The sequence below is a fragment of the Fonsecaea pedrosoi genome (assembly GCF_000835455.1).
Source record: "Fonsecaea pedrosoi CBS 271.37 unplaced genomic scaffold supercont1.4, whole genome shotgun sequence".
Classification (NCBI taxonomy): domain Eukaryota; kingdom Fungi; phylum Ascomycota; class Eurotiomycetes; order Chaetothyriales; family Herpotrichiellaceae; genus Fonsecaea; species Fonsecaea pedrosoi.
Genome location: NW_013550612.1, coordinates 1,130,515 through 1,152,798, shown reverse-complemented (window position 1 = coordinate 1,152,798; position 22,284 = coordinate 1,130,515). Strand labels below are relative to the sequence as shown.

General features: G+C 52.5%; 7 protein-coding genes across 7 annotated transcripts; 5 read left to right on the top strand and 2 right to left on the bottom strand.

The window, feature by feature from the left end:
* Nucleotides 1-898: 898 nt before the first annotated feature.
* Nucleotides 899-2,602, top strand: Z517_06208 (uncharacterized protein; the record flags this gene model as incomplete). Its single annotated transcript, XM_013427950.1, has 1 exon — nt 899-2,602. One exon carries the CDS (start codon nt 899-901, stop codon nt 2,600-2,602), a length of 1,704 nt encoding a protein of 567 aa, XP_013283404.1.
* A 1,007-nt stretch (nt 2,603-3,609) lies between these two features.
* Z517_06207 (uncharacterized protein) lies at nt 3,610-4,951 on the bottom strand (the record flags this gene model as incomplete). The annotated part of the gene is made up of 2 exons (XM_013427949.1): nt 3,610-4,494; nt 4,676-4,951. The coding sequence occupies 2 exons, from the start codon at nt 4,949-4,951 to the stop codon at nt 3,610-3,612; spliced, it is 1,161 nt and encodes a 386-aa protein (XP_013283403.1).
* Nucleotides 4,952-7,679: 2,728 nt separating this feature from the next.
* Z517_06206 (uncharacterized protein) lies at nt 7,680-8,556 on the top strand (the record flags this gene model as incomplete). The annotated part of the gene is made up of 4 exons (XM_013427948.1): nt 7,680-7,877; nt 7,940-7,976; nt 8,034-8,101; nt 8,176-8,556. The coding sequence occupies 4 exons, from the start codon at nt 7,680-7,682 to the stop codon at nt 8,554-8,556; spliced, it is 684 nt and encodes a 227-aa protein (XP_013283402.1).
* A 1,799-nt stretch (nt 8,557-10,355) lies between these two features.
* Z517_06205 (uncharacterized protein) lies at nt 10,356-11,081 on the top strand (the record flags this gene model as incomplete). The annotated part of the gene is made up of 1 exon (XM_013427947.1): nt 10,356-11,081. The coding sequence occupies one exon, from the start codon at nt 10,356-10,358 to the stop codon at nt 11,079-11,081; it is 726 nt and encodes a 241-aa protein (XP_013283401.1).
* A 1,311-nt stretch (nt 11,082-12,392) lies between these two features.
* On the top strand, nt 12,393-13,658 carry Z517_06204 (uncharacterized protein; the record flags this gene model as incomplete). The annotated part of the gene is made up of 1 exon (XM_013427946.1): nt 12,393-13,658. The coding sequence occupies one exon, from the start codon at nt 12,393-12,395 to the stop codon at nt 13,656-13,658; it is 1,266 nt and encodes a 421-aa protein (XP_013283400.1).
* A 1,464-nt stretch (nt 13,659-15,122) lies between these two features.
* On the bottom strand, nt 15,123-17,276 carry Z517_06203 (uncharacterized protein; the record flags this gene model as incomplete). The annotated part of the gene is made up of 1 exon (XM_013427945.1): nt 15,123-17,276. The coding sequence occupies one exon, from the start codon at nt 17,274-17,276 to the stop codon at nt 15,123-15,125; it is 2,154 nt and encodes a 717-aa protein (XP_013283399.1).
* A 751-nt stretch (nt 17,277-18,027) lies between these two features.
* On the top strand, nt 18,028-19,431 carry Z517_06202 (uncharacterized protein; the record flags this gene model as incomplete). The annotated part of the gene is made up of 1 exon (XM_013427944.1): nt 18,028-19,431. One exon carries the CDS (start codon nt 18,028-18,030, stop codon nt 19,429-19,431), a length of 1,404 nt encoding a protein of 467 aa, XP_013283398.1.
* Nucleotides 19,432-22,284: the final 2,853 nt, after the last annotated feature.

The window sequence follows — 22,284 nt, the reverse complement described above, 5'->3', positions numbered from 1 at the left end:
TGTGTGTACACAAGGACAATAAAGTGACGGCATAAGCGAAAAACCACTACCTTGGTGCTCCACATGCCACATGTTACAGGATGATCAACCGGCAATTGAGCGTCGGATTTAAATTCTTTCGACCAGATATCAGTCTTCTATCGCCAGGTGGATTATAGGGCCGCATGAAGAAAAAAGCTTAGCAGCATCAGTAACACACCACGAAGTTGGTTGTTTAAACCCGGTGAGGAAAAGTGTGACGAGCACAAGCCCATCTATGCCTGTTTATGCATGGCTTATGATGCGAAAGTTGCCAACGGGGCGGTATGCTAGAGACACCGACAACCAAAGCTAATGCTTCATCGGCCCAATGATATTGGCTTTTGGCGCGCAGTGCCCTTGTCCAGTACGGTTATCACGGCAGTTTTTCCTTTTTTCTTCTCCTCCTCCGAACCAGATTCTTCGTGACAAAGGAAATGTCGAGATGTTTCCATCACCTTTTCCCATGGACACACACCCAAAATCTCGTTGTCTGACGAAACAAAGACTCGAAATTCCCGGACGGGGGTGGCTCGTCATCCGACCACCGGACGAGCAGGAGATCGTGGCGGTTGAAGCGGATCGATGAACAATCTTGAAGTAAATGATGCCCGGTGGTAATAATGGTCCCTGGACAAACCTATGATCTGCGTGCCAGCACGGGTGGGAGATATGGTGTCTCGGCATAGTGTTGTGTTGCATCGATGCAAATCGCATTAATGAATCCATGATCCTCAACATCCCTTTTTAAAGACCTGCTCTTCCTTCTCCTACACACTGCTTTGCATCTCTGTCTCTCACACACAGTTTGTTGTCTGCAGGGTAAACACGTACCACCCCAGTCTCCCCAGCAGGCCGAAGCACCTGAACAAGGCTCACCATGTCCAACTCCCCAACCAACTCGTCCACCTTCACCCTCACAAACGATGTCGAGAGCCAGAAAAGTGGCCCTTCGAGTAAGAAGGTGCCGCATTGGCGCCTCGTGGCCAGCCAGACCCTCATCACAGACGAAGTCTTGAACCATCGATACAAGGGCTCGGGAACAGAGGAGGATCCCTATATTGTCGAGTTCATCCCCGGGGATCCTCGCAATCCCATGGAATTTCCGGATTGGAAGAAGTGGGCCCTCACTCTGACTGTCGCTTTTGCAACTCTGGCCGTGGCGTTTGTCTCCACGGCATACACTGCCAGCATAGTGCAGCTCATCGATGCCTTTGATTGCAGTCAAGAGGTCGCAACGCTGGGGGTATCTCTTTTCGTGCTGGGCTTCGCTATTGGACCGCTTCTCTGGGCGCCGTTGTCAGAGCTGTATGGCCGTCAAGTCCTCTTCTTCGGCACATACGCCGTTCTTACCGTATTCAATGCGGGCGCAGCTGGCGTGAACACGATGGCAGGTGTGCTCGTGATGCGATTCTTTGCGGGCACTTTCGGCGCTTCTCCTCTCACCAACGCCGGCGGTGTCATCGCCGACATATTTCCCTCCAGTCAACGAGGCCTGGGAATGAGCATCTTCGCTGCCGCTCCCTTCCTGGGTCCTTGCATCGGTCCCGTCGTTGGAGGCTTCATCTCTGAGACAATCGGGTGGCGTTGGGTCGAGGGTGTAATGGCCATCTTCACGGGGTGCCTTTGGATCTTCGGCACCTTGGTCATCCCAGAAACGTATACCCCTGTCATCCTGTCGCGCCGAGCCAAGGCACTGAGCAAGCGAACGGGTAAGGTCTATATCTCGATTATCGAGAGACGTCAAGGCAAAGTCACGCCTCAGGCCGCCTTCTCCAAGGCCATCTCGAGGCCATGGGCGCTGCTCTTCCTTGAACCAATCGTCCTTCTCATCTCCATATATATGGCGATTCTGTACGGCACGCTGTATATGCTCTTCGGTGCTTTCCCCATTGTCTTTGAAGAGGAACGAGGCTGGTCGCAGGGCATCGGTGGCCTGGCCTTCTCCGGTGTCGCGGTCGGAATGGTCTCGGGCACCGCCTACGCCATCTGGGACAACAAGCGCTATGCCCGCATTGAAGCAGAGCATGGAGGAGAGGCGCCCGCTGAAGCACGTCTTCCTCCTGCCGCTGTGGGAGCCATCGCCATCCCCTTGGGCATGTTTTGGTTTGCATGGACCAACTACCCTTCGATCCACTGGATTGTCTGCATCATCGCCTCAGCGCCCTTCGGTTTCGGCATGGTCAATGTCTTCCTCGCGTGCATGAATTACCTCATCGACTCATACACCATTTACGCCGCGTCAGTGCTGGCGGCCAACTCGGTCCTGCGATCCCTGTTCGGCGCCGTCTTCCCCCTCTTCACCGTCCAAATGTATCACAATCTCGGCATCCACTGGGCCAGTTCGATACCTGCGTTCCTGGCACTCGCCTGCGCCCCGTTCCCGTTCATCTTTTACAAGTATGGTGAGAGCATTCGGATGAAGTGCAAGTATTCCGCCCAGGCACATGAAGTGATGCAACAGATCAGATCGCAGAACAGGCAAGGTCCAGTGCCGGTGGAGGAGGACGAAGACGACCACCAACAAGACCAACAAGAGAATGAGACCGAGAAGGTCAAAGAGAAGACTGAAACTCAGACATAGTTTCTGGCACTGGATCTCCTTTGTTGTAAGGGGATTCACGACAAACGACTGATTTGCTTTTGAAAGGATATCGACATCCTGTTTACATTGGCCGGTCTAGTGATCACTGGTCGGTCGATGTTATCTTCGCCATCTTCTGGTGATGTCATGTTATACCTTCTCTTTAACCAACAAGCGATGGCGTTAGGGAGGGAGATTTGTTCCAGGGATGGATACATTGTGGGAATTGTCTGCACGGTCATGTCAGCTTTGAGAACCCTGGGCCTTTTTGTTGTTTTTCCCTGTGCGCTGGCGCGAAGCGTTTGGCAGGGGTTCTGCATTTGCAAGCGATGGATAAAGGATGGATTTACTAGACACGGCAAAAGTGTCAATATAGAACGGACTCGAAACTCATTATCAATATATGGAAGCGTGTGCGGGAAACAGGGCGGCAAAGGAGGGAAATAAATGGTCCTTGGCACTTGGTACCAGGTACCGAATACACAAGAACACGAAACAAGAATTTTAGTAATTGAAAACGAGGAAGGGAAAGAGATACTTATTACAGGTTATAGACGAGTTGATGTACCGAGTAATGTGAGATCCTTTGAAGGATCTTTTTTTTGTGGCTGCTTACTCTTATGTGTTTAGTATCATCCCGCCCCTCCGTCTCGTCTGGAAGGAGGTTGTCGACTTTGTCATTTCCCTACCTAGTAATATTATTACCCAAGTAATGATATGTACGAGTACCTACTCGTAGTATGATACGAGTCGTTGGGAATCAGGCATCCCATATCCCATGCCATGGATGGGGTTCAGCGGATCCGTTTTCTTCCCCCGACACACGGGGCTCCCCACAAGGTTGCAAGGCTCCGAAAAGATTGAATCTACCTACCTACTAACTATTCACTATTCCATCCGCGGGCGGGCCTTAGGCGACATGATCTTGGTCGTCCTCGTCCCGGTATAAAGTATAGGGATCATGACCGGGCGATCAGGCCGACAACCGGGGCATACTCGTATGATAGTTATAGTCTACTCGTAGAAGCATCCGCGCCCAGGCCCTTAGCATTGTCTTCGCTTTCAATCTCGTCCAGATCTCGCTGCAGAATCGCCCATGGTTTCCTCGCGCTGTCGTCATCGGGTCCTGGGGGCGGATCGATCCCGCCGACCATGTCTTGGAGGTACTTCAGCACTGCACCGCGCATGACCACGAGCCTTGCCCTGCGCGTCTCCTTGGTCGACCCCGAAATGTCGTGCACCGCATGGGGGATGATGGCAGAGTGAGGAGACAGGGTGGCCTCGGCGCTGGATTCAAGCGCCACCTTCCAGCGCGAGAGCAGATGCGCTTTATTCACGGTCGGGGGAATACTCTTGTCATCGGCGCCCTGCAGGACTAACAGACTTTTCTTCCCCACCTGGCTTGAAGGCTTGAAATGCCCTGCGGCTCCAATGCGGCCAAACGTCTCTCGGAGTCTCTGGTCAGACAGGTCGCTGGAGTAATAGTCGTCCATTCCTGGGTTCTTTGGCGAAGTCGGTGACGCCAAGCTTAGGAAGCGGGAAATGGTCACTGCAGCAGAGCCGAAAATAGGTGTGGTGAGGTCCATAGGCAGAACCGTCGTCTTATGCTTCTCTTTTGGCGTCGAAGAAGCGATTTGTAACATTGAATCGTAGCCTTCTTTTGCGGCTGCGGACTCGGATGTGGCGTGCAAAATGGCTTCGCGGTCCGAGACGGGCGCCTGTAAGATGGCGCCGGAAATGGTAGGACGCGGAGAGGAGGTCGCCACGGGAGAAACGAGATAGTGCATGAGGTCTTGACAGCCGGTGGAATGGCCCATCAATACCACGGGCGTCGAAGGAGATTCAGTGATGGTGTCTCTGATGTATGTGATGGCTGCGGCAATTTCCTCGACCTAGACACATTTCTCAATCCACGTCAATGAGAAGCCAATCTCAGGGAAGTTCCCACGTCTGACAAGTATTTCAATAGACAGACAGACAGACAGACAGACAGCCTTGTATGGCTAGGTACCAATGCCCTCTTTGAGGAGATGATTACACCAACAAGAAGATGATACAAATCGCACTACTCACATCACGATCCAGATCGAACAAGCCCCAGCTCCTCCCATTGCTTGAGAGCTGTACCTGCATCACCCTCCATGTCTGGTCGGCAACATCTCGAGGAAACAGCGCGGCCAGGTCATCGACGTAGCGAGGCGAGCGGAAGTTGTCGTAGAGGCCGCCTACGAAGAGAAGGACATTGGGAGGGGAGGCGAGTGGTTGGGGAGAGGTCTTGTTGCTGGTATTCCTATACTCTAGAAGGAGAAGGGTCCGTTTCGGGTGGTAAGTGTGAATGATGGTCTCCATTAGTACTCGTATTGGAGGGACATAGTACTTTTCAATTTGTATTGAATGTTCAGCACTCACACTCACTTGGTTGCGTGGTTGCGTGGTTCGGTGTTGCGCGGAGCTCAAAGGCTGCGTTCGATGACACAAGGATGTCCCTGCGTCATTGGCTGCTTACATCCGGTATCGGATTGTGACTTGAAAAAGCCAAAACCCTCGTCCAGGCAATTGCCAGGTTCTTTTTCATTATTACATGGTATGTGTCTTTATTGTTCCTCCCTACTTATCATGGCAATAACTGGTGCTCTGGTTCAGCGACAAGGCACACTCGGGTGACTCATCCTCTGGACTCAGGAACTCGGTCCTCGGTCCGCGGGAAGCAATTTGATCATTTCATTACGATACTCGTTTGATTCCTTTCTTGCCATTGTCATATCTGAAACACAGCTGCTGGGCTCGCTCTAGAGGGTGCCTCAAAAATAACCTTGATGGCGTCCGACTCGCAAAGGACCAACACGAGCTGTGACACGGCGAGGATTGCAGAAAGGAGAACTTCGTCCGAGAATCGCTGTTCCGAGTACCTCAACCACGCAACCACGCAAACCAAATCCGAGGCTTGCAGACTCTTGCCCCGCTGAATACGAGGTAACTCGTACTTAGTAGTCGAGACAAATTCTGCGCAGTGCCCCTTGCAGGCTTGCAACCCTCTAACTGCTCGTATCTGCGCGCTGGTTCTGCAGCTCAAGGGTCAAGTCTCAGGTGCTCCAACAGAGGTCACACTTCATTTTGGTCTGGCAATTAAGACTGGTGGCAGGCTTCACATGTCCCTCTAACCACGACAGTGACTTCTTAGCGGGACTAATTGAAGTCCAACTCCGTAGGTCAGGAGCTCAAGGTTCTGGCCCTCCTGACAAGCCAATGCAGCCCCAGTCGACCCTAGTCCAACCGCCACCGCCCGCCTCCCCCGTTGCCCAGAAAGGGCGAGGAGATCAAACGGATTGCAGGGATGGACCCAGTAATGTGCGAAAGAATAGGGTTTCTTCCGACTTCCGAGGTCGGTGGGTATTTCTTGGGCAGAACAGAGAACCATAGCGAGAAGAACGCGCCGAACGAGACAGCTTACATTCCCATTCCAGACATATACCTATCCACGTCAACCGAGAGGCTACGAGTATGCGATACTTCGGATATTCGGCCCTCCTATTTCGCAAGTCAAAAGCTGGGGTAACCGAACCGCTGTTGATAAGCATACACCGTCGGGAAATTCCCAGCTTGAGCTGCTGAGCTACAAAAGCTAAACCGCAGTCCTTTACCAGGAATGCGGAACAGACACTCAAGCCATCATGCGCGTGGAAAGACGGTGTCTGTTGGCCTTGTCATGATTGACATAATTGACTAAAAAACCAGTCGCTTCAAATTGTGTCTGGCGACGCTTCCTAAAACAAGTTACCACACGGCTCTACCATCCTAAGTCCTCCTTAACTTCAGCCACCTGTGTTAGCAAAAAGTCTAACCCATATACCTCCAATCGTTCCATTACACTGAGCCTCGACGAGTACCGGGATGCTCGCCCCGACATTGGACGCTCCTGCTATCACTAGACACCTCGTATTCACAAAATTCCTGCGAAATTATTCCCCCTCTGTCCAAAACTTGCGCCCTCACTCGGCCTACACCCACTGAATGGGAAATCCCCAAGCCCTTTTCCAAGTCTGCCTGAGAGCTCCCCCAAAGCCGGTGTCAAATTTGGGCGCGGCTCAAGAGATAGCACAGATTGCTCTGTCTCTTCTGGTATGCACAAGACAATATGCTCAATGCATGTCTTTCGACACGATGAGGCTGCGCACCTCTACAGCAGCGGAGCTTCTCGCACCTCATCCCTGGCTCAAGTGTGTACATGGATTAAGCGAATCTATACCCACCATGGTCAACGGCTATCCCGCCAAGGTCTGCAACTTTGCTGGAATTCGAATCGCTAGTTTTCGTGTGGAGAGAGCGAGAACCAATACCCCAGGACCTAAGGCGAGTTGCATTCCCTCACAGAACAAAGCACTCGGTCTACATACATTGTCACTCGGAAATAACGGATGTGAAGCAGTCCTTTCCTGCAACTATGGCTACTCCTCACAGGTAACATGGGTCTGTCGTTTCTATTTGCCAGAAACGGTCATCATCAAGGAAGCTAAGAGGAGATCGGGCATGCAGCTACAACCGGGTTTGTCGTTTAGTTACTGGTCTGGTTCCTTCCCCTTGCAGCACTTCACCTTGGACTAAGCCAACGGCCACGTTTGTCTAAAATACGAGGCTCAAATCACCAAACACTTTTGGCCTCCTCATGAAGCATGTGCCTGGCGGGGGTTCTGGAAAACTGCTAGCCTACACGACTAACACAAGCCCATGACCCTTGCCCCAACCTCACTAAACTGTCACGAGTCAGTCCACTCAAGACTACTCGGTATTCAAGAACGATTTGCTTGTTCGCATCATGTCATTGGCGCCTCTGGGAGTGGCAACAGGTCAGGGGTGCTTGGTAGGTGAGAGTAGTCGGGTTTCGCTACTTGGTCTGGCTCCGCCTAGGAAACCACTCATGAAAGCGAGGCTTGGAAACCTGGCCATGGCCTTCCCAGATAGCTCGTCTTTGAACATCATATATGGCCGTGCCTGATACCTCCCTCAGCCCAATGAATCTATTCCTTCTACCCGCACTTCGCAGGACCCCAGGCCTCTCGAGTTCCCAGTACTCGAAAACATGTCATTGGAAACAATGATACTCCTCAAACGAGATGCAGTTGATGATGGTGCCCCCAATCCCCGGGGCGACACTGTGGTGAATGTCAATATCGCGCTGGTGGTTGTTGCAGGAACACTCGTCATTGCACGATTCTGGACCCGCATTGTCATCAACCACATGCTTGGTTTGGATGACTGGTGTGTCCTGATGGCCCTGGTAAGTAACTTGACGTCTCGTGGACCAGCTGGTGACTCTTGAAAACTAACTGGCGTCAACAGTTTATTGCCATCACCATGACTGGGCTATTCTACGGCGGTACGCTCAACCCTTTCTGAGACGTGAGTCATTGAAGCTGACAACCAATTACCACAGAGACAAAGAATGGTTTCGGTCTCCATCAAGACCAAGTCAACGAGAAACACTTTTTGCAAGCTTGGAAAGTGAGTTGTGACCAGTCAAAGATCCCGAGGAACGATCCAAGAGCCATGCGAACATGGACTAACCATCCCAACAGTACTTCCTATCGTGCCAGGTGCTATACAAGGCTGCCGCTCTCTTTGCCAAACTGTCTATGCTGTTCCTCTATCTGCGGATCTTCTCGTCGTCTCGCAACTTCCGCATTGCTGCTTATATTGTCATGTTCATATGCTTCGGCACGGCCATTGGGACCATAATCCCAACAATCTTTGCATGCCATCCTATTCAAAAGGCATGGACCCCAACCTTGCCTGGCACCTGCATCTGGACTCCTGGAATCTGGTACTCTAGCTCCTCTATCAACATCGCCACAGACGTCATGATCATCGTGCTACCAATTGCTCAAATCCGGTCGCTCAAACTACCCAAGGCTCAGAAGTTTGGGTTGGCTCTCCTCTTCAGTTTGGGGTTTTTGTAAGGCCATTCGCTTCCAACTCTGCTATCCGGATATATAGCTGACAGATCTCTAGCATCATTGGAACCTGTATCGTCCGCATCGCTACGCTTGGTCCGGCAGCAACGGCAAAGGACAGCACATGTAAGCACCATCGTTCCCTTGAGTACAAACCTGCTAACCCTTTTGTCTAGACTACCAAGCTCAGAATAATTTGTGGCTCGGCATTGAAGTGAACACGTCCATCATTTGCACCTGCATTCCACCTCTGAAGGCCACAATTACCAGATTCTTCCCGAAGATCTTCCGCGGCTCGTCCTACAATCGCCCGTCAACCATATACCGAACTAGATCTGGAGCATACCCGCTCACTGACAGCTATCATGGATCATCTATGAAGGGGGGCGCCTCATCATTTCCGAACCCTGCCTCACCTACCAAGGGGTTTTCGACGACCGTCATCAGTGGTGGCGGGCCCAAATCATACCCCATTAGTGAATCAAATAGCGACGAAGTTGTCATGCTGGATGATATGGGGAAAACAGGAGCAGACGGCCAAAGACCCAAGCGAAGAGACGATATTCGGAAACAGACCGATGTCGAGATCTCATATCTGGAGGTCTCTTGAACAAGGCGATTCTGGTACGGGCTGTACAGGGGACGAATATTGCTATCAGCGTGTGTGCTGCGGCGGTAGGCAGACCCGGCGACACGCACGATGTTGACGTTGAATCATTGATGTAATAGGGGTGGCGGTTTTCGTTTATACAGTTATACAGTCGTTAGTTATTTGATTGCAAGAGTGGAAGTCCAGGGTGATGAACACATGTACGATAGGAAAGACACAGGGGAAACAACAACAAGAGACATCGGAAAATCCTCCTTTGACTGCTCTGACAGACACCCTCGCGAGCCATTCCAGCATCTGTGAGTCCCTATGCAGAGCTCAGGACCATCTAAGTTCAACTCGGATCTATCGTGAAACCCACTCAAACAGAATTCGTCGAGACAAGGCTCCTTAACCAAGCCAGTCTGCCATGTCTAACGGATCTAATTCTGGATTCCAGGACCCATTTATTCCCTAGAAGACTACCAGAAGCTCAGCGGCGGTGTTCTACATGGGTATTATTCTTGACCGTCAATAGTGGACTGTACGGAGAAGGTTTGCCACGACCTTGCGAGAGCAAGCGACCGTATCGAGCGGCACAGGCTTCTTTTCACCGGCTTCATCCTCCGGTGTTTCGAGCCGACCAGCCAGCCAGCCCCAAGATTGTGGCGCCCTCTGGACCACGCTACCAATGCTTACTCACTGCGCCGACTCGAGTACCTGTTGCTCATTCCAGAGGCCCCGAAAACTGTTCATGGTCTTCGCTGACGACGACTCGTTCCAAATTTCCCCAATTTTACGTTGTTCGCTCGGCTCGGATTGGCAGGGATCTCTTGACCCATATGGCGCAGGTCTGGGGTCGCTCGAGGGACAGAGGGCAGAGAGCTCGACTCTGGCGCAAACGGCCGTATCTGGCAATCCGTTTGAACTCATTATACTCGGCGCCTCGACTTTGTGTGCGATGCATGGTGCGTGTAGGTATTGAGGATCTTCCCCCCCTATTGCATCCATATACAGGACGTTGTAGTGGCTGCTTTAATATGTTCCGAGCACCACTTAAAGCGGCTTGTTAACCTTTCCCTTTCCGCCGCTCAACAAAGTCTGCGCTTCATTTCTGTTCCATTCAACTCAATCGAGTCTTTTGTTTGACGACAACTAACTAACCAACTAAGTAATTGACCTTTGCTACCGCACAAGAGATTCCCGGACTCTCACGATGTTGCCATTAGTGGCCCTCTGCTATATTCTCAGCCCTGTGCTAGCAGCATCGCTCCGTGTTACGGTCACACCCTCGAATATTCTCCCAAACCCCAATGTCCTGCCAGCTTCAACGCATGCTGTCTTAACGTCAGGCTCTGGACCACCGATCAGGGCTGTCCTGCGAAAGGGCAACTACTTTGAATTTCCCGAAATCTCCACTTCCGGGTCACATCTCCTCGACATCTACAGTCACGACTACGTCTTCGCACCCTACAGAATCGATATATCCCCCTCATCCGACTCTGACGGTACCGTGGTTGCAGGAGCTTGGGAAACATACCGCGGAACACGATGGGACGATCGAGGAGTTGCCCTGGTGGCCGCACCTACAGGGCAATTAGACATGTCGGCCAAGATTCTATCGAAGAAGAACTTTTACGAACAGCGCCAGGGTTTCAATCCCTTGAGTCTTTTGAAGAATCCAATGATCCTCATGGCGGTCGTGGCTCTTGCTTTTACGTTCGGGATGCCCAAGTTGATGGAGAACATGGATCCCGAAATGCGCGCCGAGTATGAAGAGATGCAGAAAAAGAGTCCCATGGGTGGTCTGACGCGAGCCATGCAGGGTGGAGGTGCTGGGTCTGCAGCGGAGAACTTTGACCTCGCTGGCTACCTAGCGGGGTCTGGCAAAAGTACGGGCACTGACCGAAACCCAGACAGTATCCGCGAAAGAAAGCGATAGACTGCGCTTTGCCGGCCTCCCCTGGCTGGGCAGATTGGTCGGAATGGCTCGCTGGAATACCTTATGTACGAGAATGGCCGCAGCTCTGCAAACCACCAAGGATCTTCCGTTACCCTCCAGATGTAATCCGGAGCATTGAGACCACACCTCATTCCGTGTCGCAGATACCCTGTACCGCGCGTTGAAAGTAAAAACCTCTAACGAACAAAGCTCAACAAATACTTGAGAAGATTACGTGAGCGGACCTCGTTCAGAAGCGTCTCAGCATCAACGAGCAGTATCTCCTGTGTTGTTTCGATGCCGTCTGCTCTCGATACGGCCAGCAGCGGGATCCGAGCTCCCGGTCCAAGATCCTATCACAAGGGTCCCTGTGGCTCTCCCCACTGTACCCAGTACGACCCCGCCAATGCGACCCTAAGCCTGATCCCTCCTACGACAGTGTGTACAGACATGTTGCTCTCGAACAGTAATATCAGGCAGTGATGCAGCGATAGCGACCCATACACGGCCAGATTAGCCTAGTCAATGCGCCAGAGTGTGCCCCGGCTGACGACCAACTATACCGCAGCACACTACAAGTGACAGCTCGGGAAGGATTGTGTTAACAGATCGCGAAACATGATTGGGAACTACTTGACGATCAGCACTGCCTAGGTCCAATCCAACCAGGGACGCCACTGCCACTATCAAGCACTAAATCTGGAAAGGCATATGTTCTCCAGTACTGTTACTTCCATCTTGGGTCTTTAAGCACGCATGTCGCGCCTCATGAACCACCTCAAGAAGCCCACTCACTGGACGCATCAAATCCTTTTCACGGCCCACTGTCGACAACGTCTAATGATTTCTCATATTTTGACATCTCGCAGCCATCACTCCGGGTGTCTAACCGAACAGATCCTTCGACTTGGGGAGTTCAAGCAGAGTCTGACGGACAGGATCCTGTACCTCGTTGCAGCACGCACCGACATCCTCCTTACCGCCCCTACGGCCAAGATGTCAGACTTTGGCTGACTTTCTGGACATTTGGAATATCCGGGGTGCTCCAGGTCTAGGAAATAAAATACGAAGGCCGTCCCGCCGTTGCAACTGTCTCGTTCCATTCTTCCACTACCCCTCGCTTCTCCTCATTTCTTCGGTTCCTCCCCGGCCCTACCCTCGTTCTCGCTTCCATTGGCGCTTCTTGCGAATGCTCAGTTGTTATAATTACCGACATCTAACGAGCCGCAGAAGCGCTTTTCGTGAGCTCGCTTTCCTCTGACATCTTCCTCATCACCGATCAAAGGCACTGGCGATAACCCGAGGCAAACCATGGAAGCCCAACTGAGACCATTATTGGAAGCTGCTGTCAAGGACAAGAAGGTACCAGGGATCGGGTGCTTCATCGTCGACTCCAAGGGCAATTACTTGCTCAAGGAGACCTTGGGAAGCTCTCATCTTCAAGATCCCGACGCGGCTCCATTCGACGCAGACACCCTGGTGACATTCTATTCATGCACCAAACTTCTCACCGTGATTGCCACCTTACAACTGCTCGAACAAGGGAAACTCTCCCTCTCAGATCCGGTGGAGAAATTCGTGCCTCGAATCTCGAAGCTGGAGGTGCTTGAGTCTGTTAAGACGGACGCAGATGGCAAACCCGTACCCGTCTTGCGCTCACCAGCGTCAAAACCTACCATTCAGCATCTCCTGACCCACACATCTGGCCTCTCGTACGACTTCTTCGATCACGGAACACTGGCATACCGCGTGGCTACCGGCCGCCCTCCCATGCAGTACCACGCAACCGCTGAATGGGAAGATTATGAAACTCCGCTACTGGCCGACCCAGGCACCAAATACGTGTATGGTATCGGCATCGACTGGCTTGGTTTCGTTGTCCAGGAAGTGTCGGGCCAACCTCTTCCAGATTATTTCGAGGAACACATCTGCAAGCCCCTAGGCATGCACAACTCAAGCGGCAGGATTCCACCAGGGAACAAGTTTTTGCTGGTCCATTTCGACGCACCCGACGGGCTTGTAGGGGTCCCGGATGCGAAGCACAACGAAAATCCCCCTCTCTGGGGAGGTGGAGGGTTTCTCTACACGACGATGAACGACTACGCGAAACTACTGGTGACTTTGCTAAACGACGGCACATCGCCCACCACGGGCAACTCGATCCTGAAACCCGACACGGTCAAAGGCCTTCTTTTCAAGGACATCCTTGGTCCAGAAGTCGACCGGTCTGGCGTGGGCGAAGTCGGCACCAGCGTCCCGCAAGCCTCGCTCGAGGGTACGTTCCTACCGTCCATGCCGGTCGAGAAACGGGGCTGGTCTGCCGGTCTGCTCATCAACCACGAAGACCTACCCTACGGTCGCAAAGCCGGGTCGGGCGCGTGGGCCGGCCTCGGGAACTTGTACTACTGGGTCGACCCGGCGACCGGGATTGCCGGCATGATCTGCACGAGCATTTTGCCCTTTTTGAATCCGACCGTGACGAGGCTTTTTGATGAGCTGGAGAGGGTCGCCTACGGCCACGGCGTCAGCGGCGACGACCTGGACCCGAATAAGAGGAGTATCAAGCTCAAGTCGTGAGTTTAGTTGTAAGGTGTCCTTGTGATGGGATGGATTTCGCAGGGGGGAAAGGTACGAGGTGACAGATACTGGGTGTTGGGTACTGAATACTGAATTCTTTGATTGATTTCCACTATGTAAGTATGTATTGTATGGTTCAATCAGGCAGGACTGTTTACTTTCCCTCATTCCCCTTATCCCTTATCCCTTGCCCCTTGCTCGTTAGCTCTTCAGTTCCACATGTACTTACTGCGTGCTGTGTTGTGCTGTGCTGTGCTGTGCTGTCTTGTGCCGCGCTATGCCGTGCGATACCGTGCCGCGCTGCGCCATGCCACGCTGTACTGTGTTGTGTCATGGCTATATCGCAACTCGACTCGACTCGACTCGGTTGGCTTTGGCTGGACTGAGCTCGATTAGGCCCCTGAGACGATGGATGGCGGATGACGGACGATGGATGATGAAGTAGGGAAATGGCGGCACACAAATCCACAGATACACACACACACTGAGGTAGAGAGATAGAGAATCCATACGACCGAAATCAGGAACCATGAACCATGAACCGTGAACCATGAACCGTGAACCATGAACCGTGAACCATGAACCGTGAACCATGAACCGTGACCGAGGTCTTTTTTGTATCCCATTTTCCCGTGTTCTCCTATACTCTGCCGTGCTCATATCATGCCATATGGTATCACATGTAATCATACCTACCTACCTATATTCATGGTATGATATGCTATGCTATGCCATCCCTGTCCCTGTCCCTGTCATGTTTTTGCCTCGCTATCTAATATCCTAGTTGTTACCCCTGCGAGTACCTAGCCGGGACATCCGACTTCGCCCATCCACGAGATGACCTTATACACACATAAAAAAGACCAGGCGGTTTGTAAGTCATGTAGACCGTGAAACGGCAATTGATTCTCCACGTCGATATCATAGCGATGTTAACGCTGAATCCGCATCGCTCGGTTTCTAGCCCTGCTTTCAAGACAACAGTCTCGTCTCAGTCTTCGCTAGCCAGTTCGCTTTCGATATGCCCAAGAGCGAAGATGGATGAGGAAGTCCACACAATCGCCCCCCTAGTAAGCTTGGATGAATGGCACTGGGACATCTGCAGGCAGTGTTTCAGTGTCTGCGAGAATGTCTCCGGAAGAACGTTGTCTTCCTGTTTGACCCATGTTTGCTCTCGGTAATGCTCGGTGATCCGTGTGCCGCTTGAGAGATGTTACACTATCTCCTTGTGGCAGCGCTGCTTGAATTGGCCTGACGAAACCCATGTAAGTCCATTGAGAGTCAGACTGAGGTCAGCCACCGGAGTTCATTGAGTCGGAGTGAGGTCAGCCACTGGAGTCACCGCTATGCACCTCTCTTGGTCTCAAGATGTCGGTTGGTACAAAAGGGAAGAGACTTCCTTTCGTGCGCAGTATTCTCGACACATGTCTCAAGTAATTGTTTGATATCCAGACGTATCATATCTCATTCGGCGTATTCATTGTGGGTCGAGCTCGCGAACAATGCGGTATCCGTAAAATCCGAGAAGATCTCGGGAAAAAGCTCCTCAATTGAGCCTTGACCTTGTTGCGAAATGAACGCATCCTCGGGTAGTGGATCACCAAGCATGTTCTCGTCCATGAAGCCACGCGTGTCGGTTGGTTCGGCGCGCATCGACACAGTAGGCAAGTGGGGAGTTCCAACAATCGGTGCTTTGGGCAGTGCGTCCTCGATACGCTTCAGCACGGTCTCACTCTGCGATAATGCCGTCTCTGCCAGATCCCATTGATGCTCCTCTTGGAAGCCCCTCAAACAGTCCACGAGTGTCCGGGCACTTCCCATGCACTGTGTTCGGACATTCGAGTAGCTTGTCTGAAGCGCACACCGGAGAAGCAGAGTCACCGCGGACGTGAAATGATGAGCATTGTAGGGTAGCCAAAAGCCCATCAAGTCCTGCTTGTGCAACGAACCAACGAACCGCACGATATCCTCTGCAGCAGCCTGGCAACCAAGAAGCCATGATGACGCCGGATCGCTTTCTCGTTGGCTAATCTCATGCCACGCAATGCGTCGTAGAAGCATGCGCACAGAGAGATATGAGAGCTGCAGGTTGACCAAGCCAGGCACAGGTGGTCGATTGTTGAAATCGTTCAGATTCAGCCAGCTGGGCCGGCTTTCCATCCAGCGGTTAAGTTCAATCTCTGATCTCGAGGTTTGTTCTGCAGCAATGCTGTCATTTCCAGACCGTATATGATAGATGAGGGGAAGGACATCCCCGACAATTTCTGTCAATCGACACAGATGAATGTAGACTTCAGCTGCGCGAACGTGTTTCACTGATCCGCCTCTCCCCTGAGTGAGCAACTCCACCGTTGGTAGGGGCACGTCATAATGGCCCTTTGAGATATAGGGCGGCGTTCCTTGAGCAAAATTGAACCATCGATCCTGTATCACCACTCCCCACCAAGCCTTCCACCGAAGTTTCTTCTCCATCTCACCAATCTTCCACTCACTACAGTCGTGATTGAGACCAATTGCATGCGACAAGGCGACCGCCCGCGCAACATCGGCCACATTTTTTACCAAGCACCGTGAGGGCCGCCCAGAGATGTCGATGCAAGTTGACACGATGGTAGCCAGATCGCCTTTTTGCATGTCGGCGATGTTTGCGGCGACTGCCGTCTGCCAGGCAAAGTCCTGGTCGGGCCGGGCATACCCCGCCAGTGCGGGTGAAGTATCCCAGTAGAACAGGGCGTAGGCTATTATGTTAACGAAGAATGTCTGGGGCAGCTGACTTCTGTCCTTCAGTCGGGACATGACACATTCTTCATCGGTGACCGGATAGCAGGGATGAAAATGTTCAAAATAGTTGGCCAACAGTTTGTCGAGGAAAGGATCCACTTGCTCAAGCAGTTCGGATGGCATATTCCTGGCACAAGTGCAGTCTGTTGGACTGGGTCTCCTGGGCGGGATAGGCACATGATAAATTGCTTTTTGCGACTCTCGTCTCCCGAGGCTCGGCTGGATAGGAACATGACCAGAAGTCCCATTTGCTTGAGGTAAGTATTGGTCGAGAATCTGGGTGTCGCGTGCAATAACCGGACCGACAATGTGAGAAAAGCCTTCCATAGACTTATCGTCGGCAATCAAAGAACGATGGACGAAGCCAACCTTGGGCGTGACACGCTCATCCGTTTTGGCGGTGGCGGAAGAGCAGGGTACACCGTGCATGCGACATAGCAAGCAGGCCTGTCCCGGAATTTCGATAGTGCATCGAGACCGCCGTTTGTGACACCGGGCACAAGCTGGATATTTGTGGGAGCGATAGGGACGGGCGGTCTTCATGGTGCTGGACGGATGGTTGGTGTTGTCCTGGGAAAATGCCTCAGCCGGTGGCAGGATTGCTATTGACGAAGTGCCAGGGGCCAAGGGGCTCGTTGTGGGAGAAGGCGAGGTGGACTCGGTTGGTGTCTCCGTTGCTGTTGTGTCTGAAGATGGAGGTCGAGGCGAGGCAGCAAGGGACGTTGCGGGCCGGTCACGTGCCACATATCCACGTGACTCGGCCTTGCGCTTGTTTGCTCCTCCTGCGCCGCCGATGGTGGAGGAGCCGCTGGAGCTGCTAGACTTGATCTGGGCCATGGTGCTGACCGAACGGAACTCAACACTCTTCAACGAACAACTAGTCGTACCTTGGGCTGCTTCGCATTCTCGAGGGGCAGAGACAACATCTGGCCGCAGTCACCAGTGACTATGCGTCTGGTCATATATCCAGCCATGGTGGGTGCGCCTCTCCTCCTCTGTCCTACATCATCCCCCCTCCTCAACAAGGCCATCCTGTCCTGCGCGAAACCTCAGTTTGGGTACAGGTTTCCGCCCCTCTCTTGGCTAATGGCGCCTCATGATTGCAAATGACCACCCGAACTCGATCCTTTCCGTCCCCGCCAGTGGTCAATGCTACTTTGACATTATGAATTCGCCTATCGTGCCCCTGTGGTCGACCTGTCGGCGACGAAACCACTCATCAGACTTGTTCACATCGTCTACTCCAGCCCCGCAGAGGCAAATATATTTGGACAAATGAGAGGCAGAGTTTCACGGTGGAGAGATGTCATACACCCAATAACCTCCCGCATTTCCCGTCCTCTTCTCCTCCTCCGGGTAAAGTCGAACCCCTGGCCAAACCACAAACGCTGCGAGTTTCCCGTCGGCAGACCCTAAGTGTCTGGTGTATATCAATCCCTTGTTACCTGTTGCAAATTTCCCAGTCGAGAGAGGCGTGTATGACTACAGGTCCCATGATCTCTAGTGAAACTTGGCCTGCCCCCATTTCCTGCAGTCTTTGTCAGTCTTTGCCGCCGTGGAGTGCTTGCAAAGTACTTTATAGGAAAACATGGCTCCTATGATCGAGGACAGAGTGCAGCCACCCTCCAATAACCCCTTCTCCGTCAAATCTGGGGATAAACCCAATATATACACCGACGTCAACGAAGACGAACTCCAGAGCTCGGCGAAGGCGTACTTGGCCAATTATGGCACCAAATTCGAGAAGGACATCATTACAGGCAGCAAGGGACTGTATGTCTATACTGCCCGCGGCCACCGAGTCATGGACTGGACGTCGGGCCAGATGTCCTGTCTTGTGGGGCATGGTCATCCAGAGATTGTCTCCACGATCCACGACCACGCCGCCAACCTGGACCATTTATTCTCCGGCATGCTGTCGCCCCCAGTCATCAACCTGGCTCAACGGCTCACGTCGGTCCTGCCTAAGGGGTTAGACAAAGCCTTCTTCCTCTCCACAGGCGGCGAGTCCAACGAAGCAGCCATCAAGATGGCCAAAGTCTACACGGGCAAGTTTGAGATTGTTGGCCTAGGCGCGAGCTGGCATGGCGTCACGGCACAGGCGCTAGGCACTCAATACCACTTTGGCCGCAAGGGCCAGGGACCCTTGATGCCAGGTATGCATATGCTCCCTCCCCCTAATGCTTACCGCTCCATCTTCCGCAATCCGGACGGCTCCTACGATTGGGAAACCGAACTCAACTACGGCTGGGACCTGATTGACCGGGCCTCGTGTGGCTCCCTGGCGGCCTGCATCGTCGAGTGCATCCAATCGTCGGCGGGCATGCACGTGCTCCCGGAGGGGTACTTGAAAGCGCTTAAGAAGCACTGCGAAAGGCGGGGCATGCTGCTTATTGTGGACGAGGCTCAAACAGGTGTCGGTCGCTGTGGGGACCTATTCGCTATTGATCATGAAGGTGTCGTCCCAGATATCCTGACACTTAGCAAGACACTGGGCAATGGCCTCCCCCTGAGTGCTGTGGTCATGAGCTCCGAGATTGAGCGAGTGTGCGCCGAGCGCGACTACTGCTTCTACACCACGCACGTCAACGACCCGCTGCCAGCGGCCGTGGGTGACAAGGTTCTCGAAATTGTTCTGCGGGATAACCTCGTCGCCAATTCTCGTGCCATGGGCCTCCACCTTCAGGCTGGCCTTCAGCGCCTCAAGTCTCGGTACGGGTGCATCGGCGACGTGCGCGGTCGCGGGCTCATGGCCGGTGTCGAAATCGTGGGCGACCGTGAATCCAAGTCCCCATCGGTCGAATTGGCCCGAAACATCTCGTCCAAGATGTACGAGCTGGGTCTCTGGGCTAATCTGAGCAGCCACTCGAGCTTTGGTGGGGTGTTTAGGATTGCGCCACCCATTGTCATCACCAAGGAGCAGCTCGACCTGGGCCTCGAGATTATGGAGAAGGCACTCCAGGCCACCGCCGGGACTATGCCATTGTACTAGGGGGATGCTGCGCGATGGGCAATGCTAAGTTTGAGCACCAGCCGAAGCATCTCCCTTTTCCTTTTCTTTCTCTCACATGCTTAGAAACCAGCAAACGCGTGGCATATTGCTTGAGGTCCTCCATACAGGGGAATGGGTGGCCTTACTAACGAAGAGTGTCGGTAACGTTTCGTATCCGGCTGCATTTGGTATTGAAACCCTGAAATGTGATATGCACAGGACAAAAGGGCTAGAGATGGCTGAGAAAGCGCCAATGAGTGTCTTTACAGTGGGCAAGAGTTGGGACTGGGACATGGTCGAGGATAGACAGGATGCCTCCATACATACTTATTCACATACAGTATTCACCACATGTATACCGTCACGATAGCACAGGACAGTACGCCACATTTTCATCGCTGATAAGATATCCAGGCATTAGGGGATGAGAGATATGAGCAACAAAGAGAACAACCGCTGTCCCGAACCGTGTTCGGATGTCGGCAACAGTCCAGCTTACCAGGCAGCCAGGTCCAAGTCCAGGTCCAGTGTGGCAAAGGTCTGAATGCACTCCTTACTCGTACTCTTACTCGATACGTATCTCGTCCGTCTCACCATATACATGACATGCTGTACCTGGACATGTTACATCTACTCGGTATGTATATAGATCCTGTCTACGAAACGAATACCTCGATATGACTTGGCTACTTGGGACATGAACATGGCAAATATCCCCTTTCCTGGGTCTGGGTCTGGGTCATCCCGGGTTTCCTCTTTTCGGATCCCCGTCGCTTTTGAGCATTGTTCCGCATAGTGTAGGTACCCAGGCAAGTACCTCCTGTAGGTAAAGTAAGTAGGGATGTATGTATGCATATCTCACATACACTGTCATCATAGAGCCCGTCGCATAGCATTGCCCCTTCCCCAAATCCGAGCCTGAAATGCCGACATGACGCGACGAGGCTGAGACCAAAATCAAGAGCAACAGGACAGTAGCGTCCCCCATACCCACCGATGAAGAGATGGATGAGAGAAGAGAAGAGAACAACTCGATCGTCTATCTGTCAAGTGACTAATCCCGAATTCGAATCATCCCAGGTTTCTCCTCTCCTCTCCTCAGACATCATGTACTTGGTATCAGGCTGAGTCCTTTAGAGGCCAAGGGGGAGGGATCATCACCAAAGATGGATTGTGTACATACTCCGTACAACGAGGCACTTTGCACGGCGATGCAGGATGGGTAGTCACGACTCTTGATTTCTCTGGCTTTCTTGTCTGGATAATGCCTGTCTTGCCTGGTATTCCTCGGCATACCGATGCACATACCCGTTTCCACCCCCTTTTCGGTCAATAACCTGTACCTGTGTACTTGTGTAGTAGACCCATCTGACAGTTAAAAAAACAGATCCAATCACCGTCTCCACAGGCCACCCGCCCCTTTTGGACAACTCCTCAGATACCCCCATCACCAACACGACGAAGCACTGAGTCGACAGCAGAAAGTCGATTTCAAGCACAAGTACACACGAGTCGCATTGGAGGAAAGAAGGCTATACCGCAAGTGTATTCATCCACTTCGCAAAGGGGGGAAGGAAAGAGCCGCGAGGTCCACAGGTCGTCAAACTTCTGAGTCAGCCCTCATCAACGCCTCGCCTCGCGTGCCAATGGCAAACTCCGGGGGCCTTCGGGTCCAGGAATCCCTCCGCATGGGATTTCCTCAGCTGAGAAAGTGGTGGACTGACTGACTGACTTTCGGGGATCAGAAGGATTTTCTCGGGCTTCTTCTGGGGATGGGCGGACCCTTTTCATCAAGGGCTCAGATAACGATTCCCCGTCGGTTGAGGTAGCCCCCCTTCCTGAAAGGGAAACTTGGGCTATTTCCTCCTTCAGAAAAGCGCGATGTGTGGGGGAGTTCAATATTGTTGCCTCGAAGGGCAAGGGTTGCTTTCTTCACACGGCATTGGGCGGCCGCTTGGAGCTCAACGTTGCGATGTAAGAACCCATTTCAAACGTACGAGTAGGGTTCACCGAGCTCGCAACGAGCGGTGAGAAACACCCTGCATATGTCCCGTTTGGGGCATAATGGGTATCTGTGGAAGAAATCTATGAGTCGTGATTTGAAATGTATTGTCCTTTTGATTCTAATTCACGAGGTCCCTAGTGCTGTCGGCAGGAATAACGGGCTCGACCACCTAGCGTGACTTGAAGACCACCAGAAGCGCTGTGGCATCTCAAGGCTGAAAGAATGGACTCGTAGCTGGTGGAGCTCACAGCCGTCAAGGGTATAGCCTGAGTATCAAGGTCAGCAGAAGCACTCCTTCAATCGGATCCTTTTCTTGGGAAATCAAGAACTGGACAGGAGTGTTCGTTCTGCTTGTGAGACAGAAACCTCTGCCACAGACAATTTCAGAGGTCGAGCGACGTGAGTTTCGTGCACATTTTGATGACATGACTGCGTGTATCCTGATGATTTTGACTACGCTGCTGAAGCTGTGGTGGTAGTAGCCTCAAGTCTCGGGAAACGAAAAGTTCCTTCGCAGTCTTTGGCCAATCTCTGATGTGCCAGCTTGAAAGGCATGTAAGAGAGATACTGTCATACTGAGCCAATGCCACATCTTCCAGATACAAACCAAACGGCAGAGCAGGATGGGCCTTGACGTTCGGGAAACGACGTCCCAGATAGTTCAGTTGGACTGCAGCCTCTTGCCTGTCAACGCAGAGCCCGAAAGACTTGACGAGCTGCATCGCTGCTGTACATGCCTAAAGCTTCGTGGCCTGGCTCGAGATTGCTTCTGAGAACAGTACCTGGGACTATGAGTGGTTACCACGGCGAAGAGCACGGATCACTGGTTGGCTTATGACCGCGACGGT